The sequence below is a fragment of the Schistocerca serialis genome, chromosome 1, assembly GCF_023864345.2.
Source record: "Schistocerca serialis cubense isolate TAMUIC-IGC-003099 chromosome 1, iqSchSeri2.2, whole genome shotgun sequence".
NCBI lineage: Eukaryota > Metazoa > Arthropoda > Insecta > Orthoptera > Acrididae > Schistocerca > Schistocerca serialis.
This window is the reverse complement of record NC_064638.1, coordinates 1124233057-1124251792: the sequence shown is the minus strand read 5'-3', so window position 1 is coordinate 1124251792 and position 18736 is coordinate 1124233057. Positions and strand designations below refer to the sequence as shown.

At 45.8% G+C, this 18736-nt stretch overlaps 1 protein-coding gene across 1 annotated transcript in view; it reads left to right on the top strand.

Moving 5' to 3' along the window:
* Positions 1 to 18736, top strand: part of LOC126416897 (gametogenetin-binding protein 2-like) — a 134023-nt gene that overhangs the window by 63782 nt on the left and 51505 nt on the right. The window contains exon 9 of the mRNA XM_050084784.1: positions 2217 to 2865. Coding sequence (XP_049940741.1) covers positions 2217 to 2865 — 649 coding nt within the window. The remainder of the gene's footprint in view (positions 1 to 2216; positions 2866 to 18736) is intronic.

Below are 18736 nucleotides of genomic sequence, written 5' to 3'. Positions count from 1 at the left end.
TGGTATTCCCCTGCGCTAATGCTAGCTAGACTGGGCATAAAACAACCTAGCTCTACAATGGTCCACTCTCTCTTTTTCTGGAAGGAATAAAAAAAGGGGGGAAGCAAGAATGAATGCTGAGGGGCAAGTGAACATCAGTTCAATGGCGGGTTGGTTGCGGGCCGTGGTCTGTGCATCCCTTTTCTAGAATTTGCTGGTTGCTCTTAATTTGTTAGGTGTACTAAAGTGAAGATGAGGTTTAGTGCTTCCTCAATGTTTCCCAATGAAACTCTGTACTTATGGGCCCGCCGGGACACTATCTTGCACTCTTTTGTTATTTCTGTCAGCCCATTCTGACAAAAAAAAAGCTATGATCTTGGCATGCAGTGTCCGGACTTGCATGCACTTGGAGCTAGCATAACCAGAGGTCAAACTGTATGAATTTAGGAATACTTCTGGTGACTTGTGTGTGTTTGTGAACATTTTTACTTAGCAGCAGGCCATTTGTTGGTATGAACTCACGTGCATTAGCTGTTACATAGCCATCATACATCCAATGAATTGTTTGGAATAGTCTGATATATGACTTTTGTTAGGTTTGCTCCTGGCTCTCGTAGCCTTTCAAGCATGTGTGTTCACATAGATCTTTTTGTGCTTCATCATACATTCAGCACATGAAACAGCATGCAGTGTCAGGTTTCCAAATCCCCGTTTTTTCAGTGAAAATATGTATTTGCTACAAAGAAAAAAAAAGTGTCATAGAAGTAAGATTTATCTTGGAAAACTCAGTTTTATGTTTTGTGCCCAGCTTTGACACACACACACACACACACACACACACACACACACACACACACACACTCCCCCAGTCCCCTTTCCCTCTGTTTTTTCCCACATAATTGTTTCTCAATTACTTTATTAGCGCTATCGAGATAACATTTACAAACTTGGTAGAACATAGGACCCTCAGATACACACAACAAATGCGATACTGTAGTTAGTATTGGGCAGAGTCCAAGCCACACACAGGGAGGTAAACTCTGCTGGGGCTTCCATATTATCATGCTGAGCTTACATTTTTGAGAAAGCATGTAATACTTGTAAGTGCACATTAAGAAGACTGTCAGGTGGCTAATGGGAGGAGCTGAACAAATAGAAATCAAATAACAGTGACTAATTTCTGAACACAGTTAACATGAAGTAATGGAAAACATTGTGTTTGACATCTTGGCTGCATTTGAGATGTAGGGCAACTCAGTTTTGGTCCTCTTCAGTAATATGAAGTAGACACACAGATGAGTGTGTGGGTCCTTGCTGTGAACTCTGAACCTTTAACTGTAGGTACGTTCTGAATATAGTGAGCCCAGAGAATATGATTAACTATTTTGTTATAGTGTCACAAAACAATGTTATGCTTCACATTTAATACATTTTGCTTTTTGTGTGAGGCAGTCAACATATACTTTGTCATTCTTCCATTTCAGTCAACAGTGGACCACATTATTTCAAACATGTCTTTCCTCGAGCTGTAACTTACACCCAGTATTGTCACGTTTACTTTGTGTTTGTCAGTCGTCAGGTTTGAACTTTGGCTTTTCTTCTTCCATGTAGTGTCTTATCATCTTTTTACGTGCAAGTATGGTTTATTGTTATGCCATCTTCTGTACACTCTTTTCTTCTTATTAGGTCTGAGATCTTCTGTAAGATCTTTCTTTCCTAATGTTTAATTTCTCGTTCACACCTTTCCTATTTTTTAGAAGGCAGGCACTCTGTTATGTATAGAACCTTTAGTTGAATGGCTGCATAACTGCACCCCAGCCTAATGTTAAAAGAAAGGAATTGTTTTCAGTAAAAATCTCTAGTCAGTTGGTGTTCTGTTTTTATCGTTGTGATCCTCAATTTGAAGGCTTCTTTCTAAACACTGTTTGGTTCTGCCCACTGTGCTTGAACATGGTAACTTTATGCCTTAATCATTATTTGTCTCTCTAAAGATAGCTGACTAGAGTTTAGTTACAAACTCAGTTTTATCAAAGAAGATGTGAAGGTCAGGCTTAGCAACTTGGGTTTTGGGTTCACTGATCAGTTTAGTGGTTGTGCTGAACAAATCAAAAAAAGATAATCTGCTAAAGCTAAGCATTTTGATTTTTATGTCATTACCATGTTATTTTTCATTTTCTTTTATGAACTGTTGTGAGTGAATACTGACAAAATATCTTAACATTAATCAATATTTTCAGCTCCAGGTGCTGGACTGTAAGAATGATGGTTCTCCAACTTGCTGCTGTAAAGACTGTCAGCAAAGAAAAGTGTTAAATCGAAGTTCTATGGAAGAGGATGGTGGTGGGGGCCATGATGAAGTGAGTTGTGTAGATGGCACCTCAAATGGAGCCCCAAACAGTTTGAATCACTTAGAGAACGGTACGGATTCAGAGACGAGTGAAATAGTTCAAGAAGAAAACAGAGTGAACGGGGACATGAGCAGGCAGAGTCCTGTGTCGAGCGAGTCGGGGTCCATTACAGCTGGACGCAGGGCGAGAAGAGGGCGGAAGGGGCGACGGTGTTTTCCGCAAGAGAGTTCAGTGAGTTCCAGTGCCTCACCCCATAGTGCAGCTCCACAGCCTGCAAGTGACGTTCTCGACAGTGAGGTTGGGAAGCCAGATTCTATGGAGAGAGAAGCCACCTTCTCTTTGTCACCTTGCCAGTCTTGTAAAGATGTGCAGGAAACAGTGGTTCTCATAAGAGAAAGTGACAGTCGGGTGGAAGTGGGCCACTGTAGCCCTCCGGATTTGAATGGCTGCAGTGATGGGACATCGGTCTCAAGTAGCTGGCACAGTTCTCCAGAAGGATCAGATGTGGCATGTTCTGAAGGCTTCTGCAGTCATGATGGTGAGTCAACATTTTTTTTTTTTTTTCCAGCTATGAAATATGAAAGCCTGTCTCTCTCTCTCTCTCTCTCTCTCTCTCTCTCTCTCTCTCTCTCTCTCTCTCTTTCTGTGTGTGTGCGCGTGTGTGTGTGTGTGCGCGTGCGTGTGTGTGTGTGAGGGCGCGTGGGTGCGCGCAGAGGTGCAGGGGGCGTGCACTATGGGTGTGGTTGTAGAAAATATTCTCAGTTTGCTTAATGTCTTAAATTAGGATAAAACCTTGTGCTTTCAAAGCACCTCCATCTTATGCTGCCAGAGATTGTATGGATTTCTGCCATGCAGGGTGGCCATTTCTCTGGAATTATCGGACAAATTTAATTCCCAGGAAAAGTTGGGGAATTCTGAGAGACTGTAGGGGGAGTTGAACTGTTCATTAACGGAAAGAAATGTTCTGAATTACTTTGATACAAATCACTCTTTAGATTTTGCGTTGGAAAATATTGGTTGAGTGTTGCATAAGGAAAGATGAAAAAGGTCATTAAAGTGGCAGCAACCTTCATTATTTTCCTTGGGTTCCTAGTCTCCTGGTCTGTTTCCCATTGCGCAATTGTGAATACGTCAGACAGTAATGAGTGCATGAGGATATGCCACATTTCAGTTAATTAAAAAGAAAAAAAAAAAAAGATCTATACTTGAATACTCATTTCATAAATCACCTTTGAATAATCAAGCTTTAGTGGTTGGTTGGCAAAGTAGTATTTGGCTAACTTTCTTGTATTTTCATACTTACTGTCAACACTGCCTGTAGTGTAAAAAGACTTTGGTTTGAAGCATGGCACATCACTGCTTTCAAATTCCTTTGAAGAACAAACTTTGGTTCATTGTAGCCGTGCTGCTGTATGTGTCTTGCAGTACGGTACATCTGGCGACAAGTGTGGTGTTTCATTTCATGTGCTCAGTCTATTTGGTTGTTCCTATGGTTTTTCTGTCCATGGAGACAGTGCTCCAATCTCTCTTCAAGCAGCACCGGGCATTTACACTTACTGTTACAAATTTGTTGGACACATTGAGTATGCAGGCTTCCACAACATCAGTGTACCTGTTACCCTTTCCCAGTTAAAACAATGTGGCCAAAGACTGGGAGGCTTAGAAGAAGTGGCTTTGGCAGCACTTCTTCACTTGTCACTAAGGGAAACATTTGTAAAGCTTTGTTTCTTTCTTGGATTTCTCCTCAGATCCACCTGTTGTTGTGCCAGTTATCCCCACCATCCTACTGGGTTTGGAGAGCCAAACTTCCTGGCCTCAATCACAAATGTCAGTTTGCTGTCAATGCTCATCATGTTTCTTATGCTGATTGTATGGTCTTTGACGCCAATCTTCGTACCTGATGGCAGCGTAACAGCCAAAAAACAATTAGTGAAATAAATAGTAAATTTGTAGAATGTTACCCCAGTGTTGTGTGTGTTTCCATTCATAATGTATAAAATATTCTACCAAGAACTGACAGAACAGTCATTCCATACCATTAAATATTGCTCATTCTTTTGAGATATCGTGTGCTGCTGGTGATTGGATTGGTGTGACATTGCCATGGTGGCTCCTGTTCCTTGATGTCAGGCATGAGTAATTTCTTGGGTGCTGGATAACATGGCAACCCTACAGCGATGTAGTAAATAACAACAGTGGCAGTGCTCTGCGTTCGTTGAGCGACTTGCAAGAACTGTAGGAGAAAAGGACCTATAGTGTCTTATATGTCATTCCCAGCCCCTTCCTGCAGATATGGACATGGATGTTTAATATGTGTCCTCAGTGTTTATGAATCATAAGAAACTGTTTATCAAAGTGCTAGTGATGGAGAAAGCGCTCAGCCTACAAGTGGACATGGGTGCAGCTCTGACTTAACAGAATTCGCAATTTTACTTGGCTCTGGGGTCTCCAGTGTTGCTTCCAGTTAGTCATTTGGTGAGTTACAACAAGCAGCTTATTCCAATTTTGGGGTAATTTACATCTCCCACTATGTGTAAATCTGTGGTGTCTTTTTTTTACTGTTTTGGTAGAGGATATTGCTGGCACTGCAAGTTTATTTGGTCTGGATGCTTTCAGTGCTTTTAGTTTTTCGATTGTGGATATGGTGCACCTCTTTCCTGGCCAGGTCTCTTACCAGCAGTTAGATTCTCTGTGCTCTGAGTTCTCGTCTTTTTTACTTGGGTAGGTTAGATTGTGCAGCTGCTTTAGTGGGCCACATTACCATGAAAGCCATGAAGTGGCCACACTTTTTCCATGCCTTCCTATTCCCGTGGCTTTCTGTGTTCAAGTGAAAATAGAATTGGACAGGCTGATGTCGTTGGAGAATCACACAACCTATTATATCGAGTGAGTGGTCTATCCCCTTGCAGTCATTAAAAAACTGACTGGTTAGCTTTGCCTCTGCTGCGACTTCAAAGTTTTAGTTAACATTCAATCTCCTATTGGCACTTACTCTTTCCCCGTCGGGACGTGTTATAGGCTAAACTCTCAGCATTTTTCTAAGTGTGCACTCGGGGCAGTTCTTGCACGTCGATATGAGGAGTTTCATGTTTTCTTGTACAGGTCTAAGTTCCACCTTGTTGCTGACCAGAAACCCTTGCATTAAATCGTACCACTGAACAAACTCATACTGGGTTTGAACATATTTACAATATGCATTCTCATACAATATATATGAATATAAGAAACATATATGTCAATTAGTCAGGAAGTAGTAGCCGACCGCAACAGACGCAGCAACAGATAAGTTTTGTGACTTTTATGAGTTCCTAACCAGGAGCGAATTTTATTATATCATCTGTGTGCTTTAATAGTTCAGTTTCTTGAGTTTCTGTGTGTAAATAAATAGCCACAGTTCTAGCGTTTTCATTTGCGTCACAAAGTAAACCAATTTTGTGACATATTACAAGTTTCTTGTCAGGGGCAAATTATTTAGGTTCACCTGAGTGCTTTGGTAGTTAGATTCTTGAATATCTGCGTTTTACTAGACACAGTTCGTGCGTTTTCGTCAGGGTCTACATTAGAGTTGCGCAGCACGTGCCGATAGTCCATTTATCTGCATAGTTTAGTTTTCCAAGGTCTTTGGTATGGACAGGGACTGTGATTGTTGTGCGCAGATGCGAGCCAAGTTGGTGACACTTTGCTCTCACCTTCAGGCTGTCATGGCTTCGGTTACACAGCTTGAAGCTGCAGTGGATGGGCACCACTGTTGTGGGCCGGCCGTGGGGATCCAACGGACGTCCAACCCTGTTACTGCTCACACTGAGGCTGACACCTCACCTGTGGTCAAGTGGGAGGTCGCCCCGGGGCGAAGCAGGCAGCGAAAAACTTCCCAGGTAGCCGCACATAAGGCCTCCCCGGTTTGTCTGACAAACAGGTTCTAGGTGCTATCTGTGGCTGACACTGTCGCTGAGCCGGATGCTTTCGCCTGTCCTGTTTCAGAGGAAACCACTCAGCCTGCAAGATCCGGGCAATCGCAGAGGGTGGTACTATTGGTAGTTGGGAGCTCCAACATTAGGCACTTTATGGGGTCCTTAGGGACTTGGCTGACAAGGAGGGTAAGAAAACCAATGTGCACGCCGTGTGAATACCGGGTGGAGTCATTCCAGATGTGGAAAGGGTCCTCCCAGATGCCATGAGGAGCGCAGGGTGCAGCGAACTGCAGGTGGTTGCTCACGTCGGTACCAATGATGTGTGTCGCTTTGGATCAGAAGAGATTCGCTCTGGTTTCGAGCGGCTAACAGAAGTGCTAAAGGCTGCCAGTCTTGGTTGCAAGATGAAAGCTGAGCTGACTATTTGCAGCATAGTCGACAGGACCGATTGCGGTCCTCTGGTACAGAGCCAAGTGAAGGGTCTGAATCAGAGGCTCAGATGGTTCTGCAACCGTGTAGGCTGCAGATTTCTCGACTTGCACCAAAGGGTGATTGGGTTTCGGGTTCCGCTGAATAGGTCAGGTGTCCACTATACGCAGGAGGCGGCTACATGGGTAGCAGGGGCTGTGTGGCGTGGACAGGGCGGTTTTTTAGGTTAGAGGGTCTCAGAAAACACAAGATGGGCTTCAGTCACAAAGGGTGCAGGCTGAACACAGGAAGAACATAGATACAGGAACCATTGGAATGTTGTTGTTGTGGTCTTCAGGACTGAGACTGGTTTGGTGCAGCTCTCCGTGCTACTCTATCCTGTGCAAGCTTCTTCATCTCCCAGTACCTACTGCAACCTACATCCTTCTGAATCTGTTTAGTGTATTCATCTCCCTCTATGATTTTTACCCTCCACGCTGCCCTCCAATGCTAAATTGGTGATCCCTTTATGCCTCAGAACATGTCCTACCAATCGATCCCTTCTTCTAGTCAAGTTGTGCCACAAACTTCTCTTCTCCCCAATCCTGTTCAATACCTCCTCATTAGTTATGTGATCTATCCATCTAACCTTCAGCATTCTTCTGTAGCACCACATTTCGAAAGCTTCTATTCTCTTCTTGTCCAAACTATTTCTCGTCCACGTTTCACTTCCATACATGGCTACACTCCATACAAATACTTTCAGAAATGACTTCCTGACACTTAAATCTATACTCTATGTTAACAAATTTCTCTTCTTAAGAAACGCTTTCCTTGCCATTGCCAGTCTACATTTTATATCCTCTCTACTTCGCCCATCATCAGTTATTTTGCTCCCCAAACAGCAAAACTCCTTTACTACTTTAAGTTTCTCATTTCCTAATCTAATACCCTCAGCATCTCCAGACTTAATTTGACTACATTCCATTAGTATTACAGTTATAAATTGTCGTAGCTATGTTGGGAAAGTAGCAGAGCTCCAAGCGCTAATAGAAAGCTCATTTTCAAATCGTTATAGGCACTGAAAGCTGGCTAAAGCCGGATATAAGCTCAGCCGAAATTTTTGCGAAGAACCTAACGGTGTTCCGAAAAGATAGGCTAAATGCAGTTGGTGGTGGCGTGTTTGTTGCTTTTAGAAGTAGTTTAACTTGGCGCAAAATTGAAGTAGATACTTCCTGTGAGTTAGTATGGGCAGAGGTCATCGTTGGCAACTGGAATAAAATAATAATTGGATCCTTTTACCGACCTCCCAGTTCAGGTGATACAGTTGCTGAAAGGTTCAAAGAAAACTTGAGTTTGATTCCAAACACGTACGCAACTCGTACGACAATAGTTGGTGGTGACTTTAATTTACCCTCTACATGTAAGCGAAAATACATGTTTAATTCTGGAGGTATGCATAAAATATCATCCAAAATTGTGCTAAACGCATTCTCAGAAAATTATTTCGAGCAGTTAGTTCATGAGCCCACGCGAATAGTAAAAAGTTGACCTCATAGCAAAAAATAATCCTAATTTAATAATCAGCATCTAAATCGATATAGGGATTAGTGAACACAGGATTGTTGTGGCGAGATTGAATATTGTAATCCCCAAATCCTCGAAAAATAAACGAAAAATATACCTATTCAAAAAAGCAGATAAAAAAATCACTTGACGCCTACCTGAGAGACAATCTCCACTCATTTCAAATTAATAATATAAGTGTAGACCAGATGTGGCTTAAATTCAAAGAAATAGTATCGGCAGCAATTGATAGGTTTATACCAAATAAACTAACAAACGACAGAGCTGAGGAGCTGATCCTCCTTGGTACACAAAACGGGTTAGAACACTGTTGTAGAAACAATGAAACAAACATGCCAAATTTAAACAGACGCAAAATCCCCAAGATTGGCGATCCTTTACAGAAGTTCAAAACTTAGCGCGGAGTCCAATGCGAATCGCCTATAACAGTTTCCACAAGAAAACTTTTTCTTGAAACCTGGCAGAAAATCCAAAAAGATTCTGGTCGAATGAGAAGTATGTTAGCGGCAAGAAATAATCAGTGCCTTCTCTGTGTGATAACAGTGGATATACTGTCAAAGACAGTGTTGCCTAAGTAGAGTTACTAGACACAGCCTTGCGAAGTGCCTTCACAAAAGAAGACGAAATAAATATTACAGAATTCGAATCAAGAACAGCTGCCAGCATGAGTAACGTAGAAGTAAATATCCTCGGAGTAGTGAAGCAACTTAAATTACTTAATAAAAGCAAGTCTTCTGGTCCAGACTGTATACCAGTTAGGTTCCTTTCGGAGTATTCTGATGCATTAGCTCCATACTTAAAATCATATAAAACCGTTCGCTTCATGAAAGATCCATACCCAAAGTTACACAGTTCATACCATTATTCAAGAAAAAAATAGGTAGTAGGAGTAATACACTTAATTACAGGCCCATATCATTAATGTCGATATGCAGCAGGATTTTAGAACATATATTGTGTTCGAACATTATGAGTTACCTCGAAGGAAACGGTCTATTGACACTCAGGCAACATGGGTTTAGAAAACATCGGTCCTGTGAAACACAACTAGCTCTTGCTCGAACAGTGCTCAGATATACTGCCGGTTCATAGTGTCCAACGGGCACAATATTTCGGCGGTCAGACATGTCGCCATCGTCAGGTGCTCTTTTTTTTTTTTTTTTAAAAAAAAAAAAAGAGATGGGCCCCCTCCACGCCCGCACCAACGTGGTGACCAAACCAAAAGTTCTACTGTCACCTCCGTGAACATGTTAGTTGTCTAGTAAGTGGATCACAGGATGCTGGGCTGTGATGTTGTCCGTGCGTCTGGGTAAGACTACGCATTAACACAGTCCATTGGGTGATAGATAGTGGACGAAACGCGAGTGAGGGTAGCGATTTGAAGAGCAGAGGGGAAAAAAGTGCCATGGCTCGTGCCATGGGAAAAAAACCTCTGCGACAGTGGGATGGGTAGTAAGAGCAGTAGTGGCTTACTAGCTGCGATAGCTCATGCAAGATTGGATTTGTTAGTATAGGTATCATGCATCATTACCATGACAAGCGATGGCGATGTGTCCCAGTTGCTGCTGCTGCTGCATTCCTGGAACAATCAAGATCGTTATACAGTAGTGGGAGATCGGCCATAGATCATCTCACTGTGTGGGGGATGTGTGGAGCTTGTTTGCATGCAGTGTACGGTACGGCTTCCCTGTGTGGTGCCAGTTATTCGGCAGTGTATTCCAGCTGGATATCCAGTAATGGCGTCTGATTAACAGGGGCTCGCCTGTGCCGTTATGTTTGCGTATGCTTGGCCATAGATGTTATGTCCTTACAAGTATGTCTTTTGGTCTTTTATGTTTCCATCTATGGTTGTGGTCATAGTTCCCCAGATTCAGAATAAACGGGTTCTGCGAATGTCTGGAGTTTCTGTATAGTCTTGTGGTGAGTTTGTGGATTACCTCCGTGAGAGTCTCAAGTCGGTATTCCCGGTGAAGGTCCGCGATGCGTGTGTATTGTGGAGCATTGCTTATGATTTTGAGTACTTTGTTTTGTATGAGCTGCAGACGGCGCAGGCGTGTAGGCGCAGCGTATCCCCAGACACGAGCTGCGTACGTCATCAGGGGTCGGATAAGTGTCATGTACATGGACCTCGACACCCTTCTGTTCAGTGTGCTACGCCTGTTGAGCATAGGATAGAGCTGTTTGAGCCTCGCGCTAGCTCGGTTGGTCATGTGTTGTATGTGGTCCCCCCAGAGTAATTTCCGGTCCAGCCAGACACCGAGGTATTTGACTTTCTCGCGGAAACGTATTGGACGTGCATGTAGAGTTATTGGTCTGCAGTAGCGGTGTTTGCACAGTTGCTTCGGTCTTCTAGTGAACAGAACGGCTTCGCACTTGTCGACGTTTACTCTAACACGCCATTTCTCCAACCAAGGCTCGGCCACTCTGAGTGCAGTCTGTAGGCGTGACGTAATGTTTGATGGTTTCCAATCTTGCGCAAGGATGGCTGTGTCATCCGCGTAGATTGCCATCATTGTGTTGTGTGTGGTTGGGAGATCGTTTATGTAGAGGTTAAACAGTAGGGGCCCTAGGATGCTTCCCTGGGGTACTCCCGCGTGTATACCGTGTCGTGTTGATTGTTTTCCCTGCACGTCAGTGTTGAAACTCCTGTCTGTGAAGTATGAGTGTATTAGACGCAGCAGCCCGTCAGGGAATCCCGCGTCGCTGAGTTTGCGGATGAGGCCGTTGTGCCATAGACAGTCGAAAGCCTTTTCGATGTCCAGGAACACTGCCCCTGTAGCTTTGTTTATGTTGAAGCCATGTGTTATATGTTCAACGACCCGTAGGAGTTGTGTTGTGGAGTGGTGATTCCTGAAGCCGAATTGCTCCGGTCTCAGGATGTCATTTGTTATGCAGTGCCTAGTGATGCGTTTGAGAATCACCTTCTCAACAATCTTACTGAGCGAACTCAGAAGGCTGATGGGTCGGTAATTTTGTGGGAGGCTGTGGTCTTTCCCCGGCTTCCTGAACATCAGGACCTTGGCCGTCTTCCAAAAGGCTGGGAAGTGTTGGTGTTTTAGTATGGCATTCGTTGTGTGTGTTAGGTACTCAGTTGCTTTATCCGTGAACTCCTGGAGGACACGGTTTTGAATGCCATCATGACCAGGGGCTTTCCTAGCAGCGGAATGCATTATAGCCCAGGAGACTTCGGCTGTGCTAGCATGTCGAATGTTGTCGCGCGATGGTTGGGCTAGAATGCGTGTAACCTCTTGGTCAGTAGCAAGTGTGAACACTGGATCTGATGGTACCAGGTTCGGTGTGAATGACGCTGCGAGTGTTCGAGCTATTAGTTCTGCTTTCTCTTCCGCTGAGTATGCAGGTCCGTCAGGCGCTTGAAGCGTTGGGGTGTATATTTTCTCCCTGGTGAAGTGTCGGGCTAGCTGCCACACGCCAGGTCGTGCGGTGTCCAGCCCTTCGAGTTTTTAATTCCACTGTTGTGTTTATGTGTTTGTATTTTATCGTGTATGATGCCCTGTAGTCTGTTATTGTGCCGTTTGAAGTACGGACGCCTGGTGCGCTGCCATTGTCTCCTGAGGCGATTCCTCATTGAGATTAGGCCCAGGATTTCCTGGGGCAGGGCCGCACTGCGTTGTTGTGAGGTGCGATCAGGTATGGTGCCTGCCATTGCGTCCCGGACGGCGTTAGTGAGGGTTTCTACTGCCTCGTCAATTTGTCTTGTTTTGTTAATTTCGTGTATAGGTGGAATGTGGCTATCAAGCATTTGCTTGAACAATGTCCAATTCGCACGCCCGTAGTCCAACATCTTGCGTTGTTCCGTGTGCTGCAGTGTTTCCTCAATGTATAGTATTACAGGTTGGTGGTTTGAGGGCAGATCGTTTTCAACGGCAGCATTGAGTGTCGCTGTAATGCCCTTGATGAGGGCCATGTCTATCACGTCTGGCCTGTGTCCCCTCTGATAGGGAATGTGCGTCGGTTCAGTCGGAGCTAGTATAATGTAGTTTCTACCTAGCGAATGCTCGTACAGTTTTTTGCCGTTGGGATTTCGTATGCGTGAATTCCGTTCTGGGTGTTTTGCGTTCAGATCTCCAGCGACTATTACTCGCGGTGAAATGTTGAGTAATGTGCTGATATCGCGTGTTGAGATGCCTACAGGGCTGTTGTATACCGATATCAGTGTGGTGTAGGCTCCGTTGAACTTGACTCTGACGGCCGTAGCCTCGATTTTTTCCAGTTCAGGGAGCTCTAAGTTTATGTGCTCAATGTCTTTGTGTATGACGATTGCAGTTCCACCTGCCACGGCGTCGCCCGGTCGGTCGGTACGATAGACACAATAGCCAGGAAAGTTTAATTGTTTGTGCGGTTTAAGTTTAGTCTCGCTCAGTAGCGCGACAAGGATTCCCTTGCGCTCCATGAACGTGGCAAATTCTGCCCTTTTGTTGTGGATCGAGTCTGCATTCCAGAACAGGATCTGTGATAGTGTATGTGGGTCTGCGTTATGGGCCGGGTGTGGTATATTATTCATGTAAGAGTGTGAAAGAGTGTTGTGATGGCAGTGTGTATGACAGCCCAGTATTGCCCGGGTTCAGCGCTCATGAGCTGGGTGATGAGTGTAGTGACGGCCGTCAGCACCTTGGTAAGGATTTGAACGGTCGTGTGTCGGGGTGTGTTGGTGTTGGGTGTGGCAGCCTGAGGTGCTGTTGTGGAGTTAGCGGCCGCTTGTGCGGGTATTGGTGTGTTGTTAGGAGCAGCATTTGTGCTTTGTGGCAGAGGTTGTGACGCCTGGTTTACTTCTGTGGAGAGGGGGATGGTAGTGTGAGTTACAGTCTCGGTGTCTTGTTGACTGTTTTCCTGTGTGTTGCTGTTCCGTTGTTGCTGTGTGGCCTGTTGTGGTGATTTCGTGTTCCCCGCCCTGTGTTTGCATGTACGTCTATTCCTCCTCTGGTTTTGGTGTTCGGGGGGGGGGGGGGGGGGGGGGGTTCTTGTGTGGGTGTGTCTTCCTGTATATGGTGCGTTTCTTCGCAGCACGTGATTTCCGGGAGTGGGGTTGTGTTGTTTGGGGGCATAGGTGTTGGTACTGATGCTTGCTGGGTTTCAGGTGTTGCCTGTGGTTGTTTTGTGGCTGTTGCAGCGGTTGTTTCACGTGTGTGTGTAGGGCGCTGAGGTTCCGCAGCCTGTGCCGTTCCGCCAGGGCGTGCAACCGTGGCAAACGTTACGCCGTTCCTTACTGGGTTCGGCGCTGGCCTTGGACGTGGTATGTCGTACAGTACCCTACTTTTGTCTTGTTTTCACTTCAGCGCCTGTTTGTATGAGTTGCACTGTCTGAAGTTTGCCACATGGGGCCCACCGCAGTTGGCACAGCGTCGCTGGTTTGGTTGTTTTTGTGTGCAAGTGTTGGATCTGTGGTTGCCAGCGCATCCGCGGCAGCGAGTTGCCAGGCCGCAGCGGAGGGCCGAGTGGCCGAACCGCTGGCAGTTGTTGCATTGTTGGGGGGACGTTGGGTGGTTCGTAGAGTTCTACACGTACGTCCATCCGCAGAAAGCTCTTTATCTGCAGGATGGCGCGGGAATCAGCCGAGTCCGCTAACTCAACCATGTAGTGTGGTAACGGTGCGTGTGTATGGAACCCTGTCATCCGGGAGGCACTTTTACAGTCGAATCCCAGATAACAAAGGGCCGCATGTACTGTCTCGTTGGGAGTACTGGGATCCACTCCCTTGATCACGTACTGCTGGGTTCTCTCGTCCAGTGTTCTGTACGTGTAATGTTCGATCTTCCGATCTTTGAGGAAGGTCAGAAGATCTTTATATTCGTTGTCTGTGGCAACGTACAGTGAGGCCCTATCCCCCGAGTACTTTGCATGTAATGTGCTGTTTATGTGCCTCTCCACGAATGCAGTGTTAAGGGCACTAAGGTTCCCATAGTTTTGTATAACAACTGGGGGGAAACCAGTCTTGTGTTGTGTGGGCACTGCTGTGGCTTTGTGTGCTTTGTTGTTGTTCGCCACAGCTGTGTTTGCGTTTTGTTTTGTGTTAATGTTGCTAGCCTGAGATGAGCTAGTGGGTGTAGGCAACAGCGCCTTTCGGTTGTCTAGCGAGTTTGGTTGCTCGCTTGTTTGTGCTGGTGTTTTTTTGGGTCTGCGTTTTGTGCCCTCCACCTGCCAGGGCTCTGTGTAGTGGTTTTCTGTATCCACATCCGCCGCTGCTGCCTCGGTCTCTTGAGGCTGCGGCGCCGGTGGGAGAATGGTACATGACTGTCCAGTGACAGGTGAGTGTAAGGTGATATTTAGTGTAGTTGTCTTGGTGGGAGAGACGTTCGCCCCGAAAAGTTCGGTGATTAGCCGACGCGACTCGAGCTGCTTTTGCGCTTTCGCGCCAAGCTGTCGAGCGTCGCCAGCCACTCCCTTGCCTTCGGTAGCGGGCGGGGCGCGAGTTTCGGCGGGTGCAGTCGATCCTCGCGCCTCTTGTGTTGCAGTCTTGCTGCGGGTGATAGCAGGGGAAGTGCTAGTAGCGTCCGCTATCTCGCACTTAGGATTATTTATTTGGTGGGAAGGGGGAAACGACAATTTTACTTTTCTCGAAAGGCGAGAGAAGTGTTACTTGTTACCCATGGAAGTGGGTGGTCCCTACTTTACGCTAACATGCGCTGTTCGTGCAAGAGCGGCACCTAAAGGAGGTGCGGAAGAAGAATGGCCTGCAGCACGCGGGCTTGGTCCCGTGAAGGAGCCCTGGTACTGCCTCAGAGTCTCTAAAAGAACGTGAGAATCACGTTGGGGGCGTTGGGTAGCCGGAGGCTACCGGGAGCTGCGAGCCGAAGCTCTTTCGCAGCAGTCCGCGACTGGTTGCGCGGCTTTGCGTCGAAGGGGAGCAGGCTCAACCCTTCGGCACTCGGCCGGTTGCCGCTGGGCGGCTGCGCCGGGAGCGGCTGATGCGCACTCCCTGGGCGCTGCCGGGCGACTGGCTGAGGAGCGCTGGTAGCGGCCGGCTGGCGCGCGGCCGGCTGGAGGGGGTAGCGGGCGAGCTACGGTTGCTGGCGGTCGGTGGCTGCGCTGCGAGGTCCTCTCCGCTTGGCGTCCACGCGACGACTCAGGTGCTCTGACGAACTGAGCTCCTGAGGGCGAGCGGCCTATTTAAATCCCCTCCCCCCGCGGGCCGCTTTCTTCACCGTCTGCGCCCGCACACTGGCGGTCGCAAAGACATGGGTGTCGGAATCTGTCGTAGCATCGATGAGCTTGCTAGTCCGCCCTGGTCGCCAGTTCGTACTTCTTGCTGAAAGTCATCTTAATTACATTCAATGTCAGGTCCCAAGCCTTGCTGAGATTGTATCCGCAATCTCGGTTTATAGATCTTCCCTGGTGTGAATTTTGATAGCCTCCCTTAAAACGCTGTCCCAATATTTAGAGGTCTGAGCCAGGATATTGGTACGCACATAATCCATCTCGTGTTTCTCGGACAAACAGTGCTCTGCTACCGCCGACTTATTTGGATATTTCAGTTGAGTGTGCCTTTTATGTTTTCGGCAAGAATCTTCGATCGTGCGTACTGTCTGTCCGATATGTCTTCCCACACTCCCAGGGAATTTGGTATATGCCGGCCATCCTCAAACTGATGTCATCTTTCACATTTCCCAGTAATGCCCGTGTTTTATTGGGCGGGCAAAAGACAGTTTTAACTAGGTGTTTAATGACAACTTCAGACTGAAGGACACTGATATCCTAGTGAGCTTCGACGTGGTTTCACTATTCACCAGGATGCCTCTACGAGAGTCAGTCGAGCTTATTGGACAGAAATTTGACGAGAAGACCACCAAACTCTTTAGGCATGTCTTGACCTCATCGTATTTTCTGTTCAATGGGGAATACTGTGAGCAAACCGATGGAGTCGCAATGGGCAGCCCACTCTCGCTGGTGGTCACGAATTTGTGCATGGAGTACTTTGAGGAGGGAGCCTTGGCGTCATCCAATTGGAAACCTACTTGTTTCTTCCGTTATGTCGATGACATGTTCGTCATCTGGCCCCATGGTAGGGACAAGCTCCTGGATTTCGTTACACACCCAAACTCCATACATCCAAACATCAAATTCACTATGGAGACTGAAGCAGAAGGAAGGTTACCATTCCTGGACGTCATGGTCAAGAGAAGAGCTGATGGTACCCTGAGCCACCGTGTGTACAGGAAGAAAATGCACACTGACCTGTACCTGCATGCAGACAGCTAGCACCACCCTTCTCAGAGGAATGGAGTACTAAAAACACTAGTACACAGGGCGCGCAGCATCTCAGACCCAGAGAATCTGCCTCAAAAAGGTGTTCCGAAAAAATGGGTACTTGGAATGGCAGATTAGATGCACTCTCCGTCCCACCTGTGGAGATGGATGAAGTCACGGAAGAAGAGGTAGCAACTGCCTTTATTCCGTACAATGGCGCACTATCGGGGAAAATCGGCTGTATATTAAAGAAACACTGAGTTAAAACCGTCTTTTGCCCGCCCAATAAAACACGGGCATTACTGGGAAGTGTGAAAAGTGACCTCGGTTTGACGAAGGCCAGCATATACCAAATTCCCTGTGAGTGTGGGAAGACTTATATTGGACAGACAGTACGCACCATTGAAGATCGTTGCTGAGAACATCAAAGGCAGACTTGACTGAAATATCCAAATAAGTCAGCGGTAGCAGAGCATTGTTTGTCCGAGAAACACGAGATGGATTGTGAGCGTACCAATATCCTGGCTCAGACCTCTAAATATTGGGAAAGCGTTATAAGGGAGGCTATAGAAATTCGCACCAGGGAAGATCTTATTAACCGAGATTGCGGCTACAATCTCAGCAAGGCTTGGGACCCAGCATTGAATGTAATTAAGAAGACTCTCAGCAAGAAGTACGAACTGGCGACCAGGGCGGACGTAGCAAGCACATCGACACTACGACAGATTCCAACGCCCATGTCTTCGCGACCGCTGGCGAGCGGGTGTGGATGGCGAAGAGAGCGGCCCACGGGGGGATGGGATTTAAATCTGCCACCCGCCCTCAGGAGCTCAGTTCGTCAGCGCACCTGACGATGGCGACATGTCTGATCGTCAAAATATTGTGCCTGTTGGACACTATGAACTGGCAGTACACCCGTGGACTGTTCGAGCAACAAATACGCCAGGAGAAACTGAAGAATCACACAACTAGCTCTTTATTCACATGAAGTGCTGAGTGCTATTGACAAGGGATTTCAGATTGATTCCATATTCTTGGATTTCCGGAAGGCTTTTGACACTGTACCATACAAGCGGCTCATAGTAAAATTGCGTGCTTATGGAATATCGTCTCAGTTATATGACTGGATTTGTGATTTCCTGTCAGAGACGTCACAGTTCGTAATAGTTGACGGAAAGTCATCAAGTAAAACTGAAGTGATTTCAGGTGTTCCCCAAGGTAGTGTTATACGCCCTTTCTGTTCCTTAACTATATAAATGATTTGGGAGACAATCTGAGCAGTCGTCTTAGGTTGTTTGCAGATGATGCTGTTGTTTATCGACTAATAAAGTCATCAGAAGATGAAAACAAACTGCAAACCATTTAGAAAAAATATCTGAATGGTGCAAAAAGTGGCATTTGACGCTAAATAACGAAAAGTGTGAGGTCATCCACATGAGTACTAAAAGGAACTCGTTAAACTTCGGTTACACAATATATCAGTCTTATCTAAAAGCCGTAAATTCAACTAAATACCTAGGTATTACAATTACGAACAATTTAAATTGGAAAGAGCACATAGAACATGTTGTTGGGATGGCTAACCAAAGGCTGCGTTTTATTGGCAGGACACTTAGAAAATGTAACAGACCTATGCTTGTCCATCCTCTTTTAGAATACTGCTGCGCGGTGTGAGTACATCGAAAAAGTTCAGAGAAAGGCAGCACGTTTTGTATTATCGCGAAATATGGGAGAGAGTGTCACAGAAATGATACAGGATTTGGGCTGGAAATCATTAAAAGAAAGACTTTTTTCATTGCGACGGAAATTTCTCACTAAATTCCAATCACCAACTTTCTCCTCCGAATGTTAAAATATTTTGTTGACACCAACCTACATAGGGCGGAACGATCACCATGATAAAATAAGGGAAATCAGAGCTCATATGGAAAGATAAAGGTTTTCATTCTTTCCGCACGCTATACGAGATTGGAATAATAGAGAATTGTGAAGGTGGTTCAATGAACCCTCTGCCAGGCACTTAAATGTGATTTGCGGAGTATCCATGTAGATGTAGATGTAAGTAAAACTAACAGATAAAGACGAAAATGTTGTCTGCCAAAAAAGATTGCTTGACTTAACCCAGTATAATATTGTATATGATTATGAGAGGTAGTAATTATTTAGCCAGTAGATTGCAAATAAGCAGTTCAAGCCCTCTTCACTAATTTGAAAAACAGATAAAAGCTGTACCAGATTTTAATCAGTTTGTAAACAAGACAGCAACATTCAGATAAAATAATCAAGACAGCTAATCAAGAC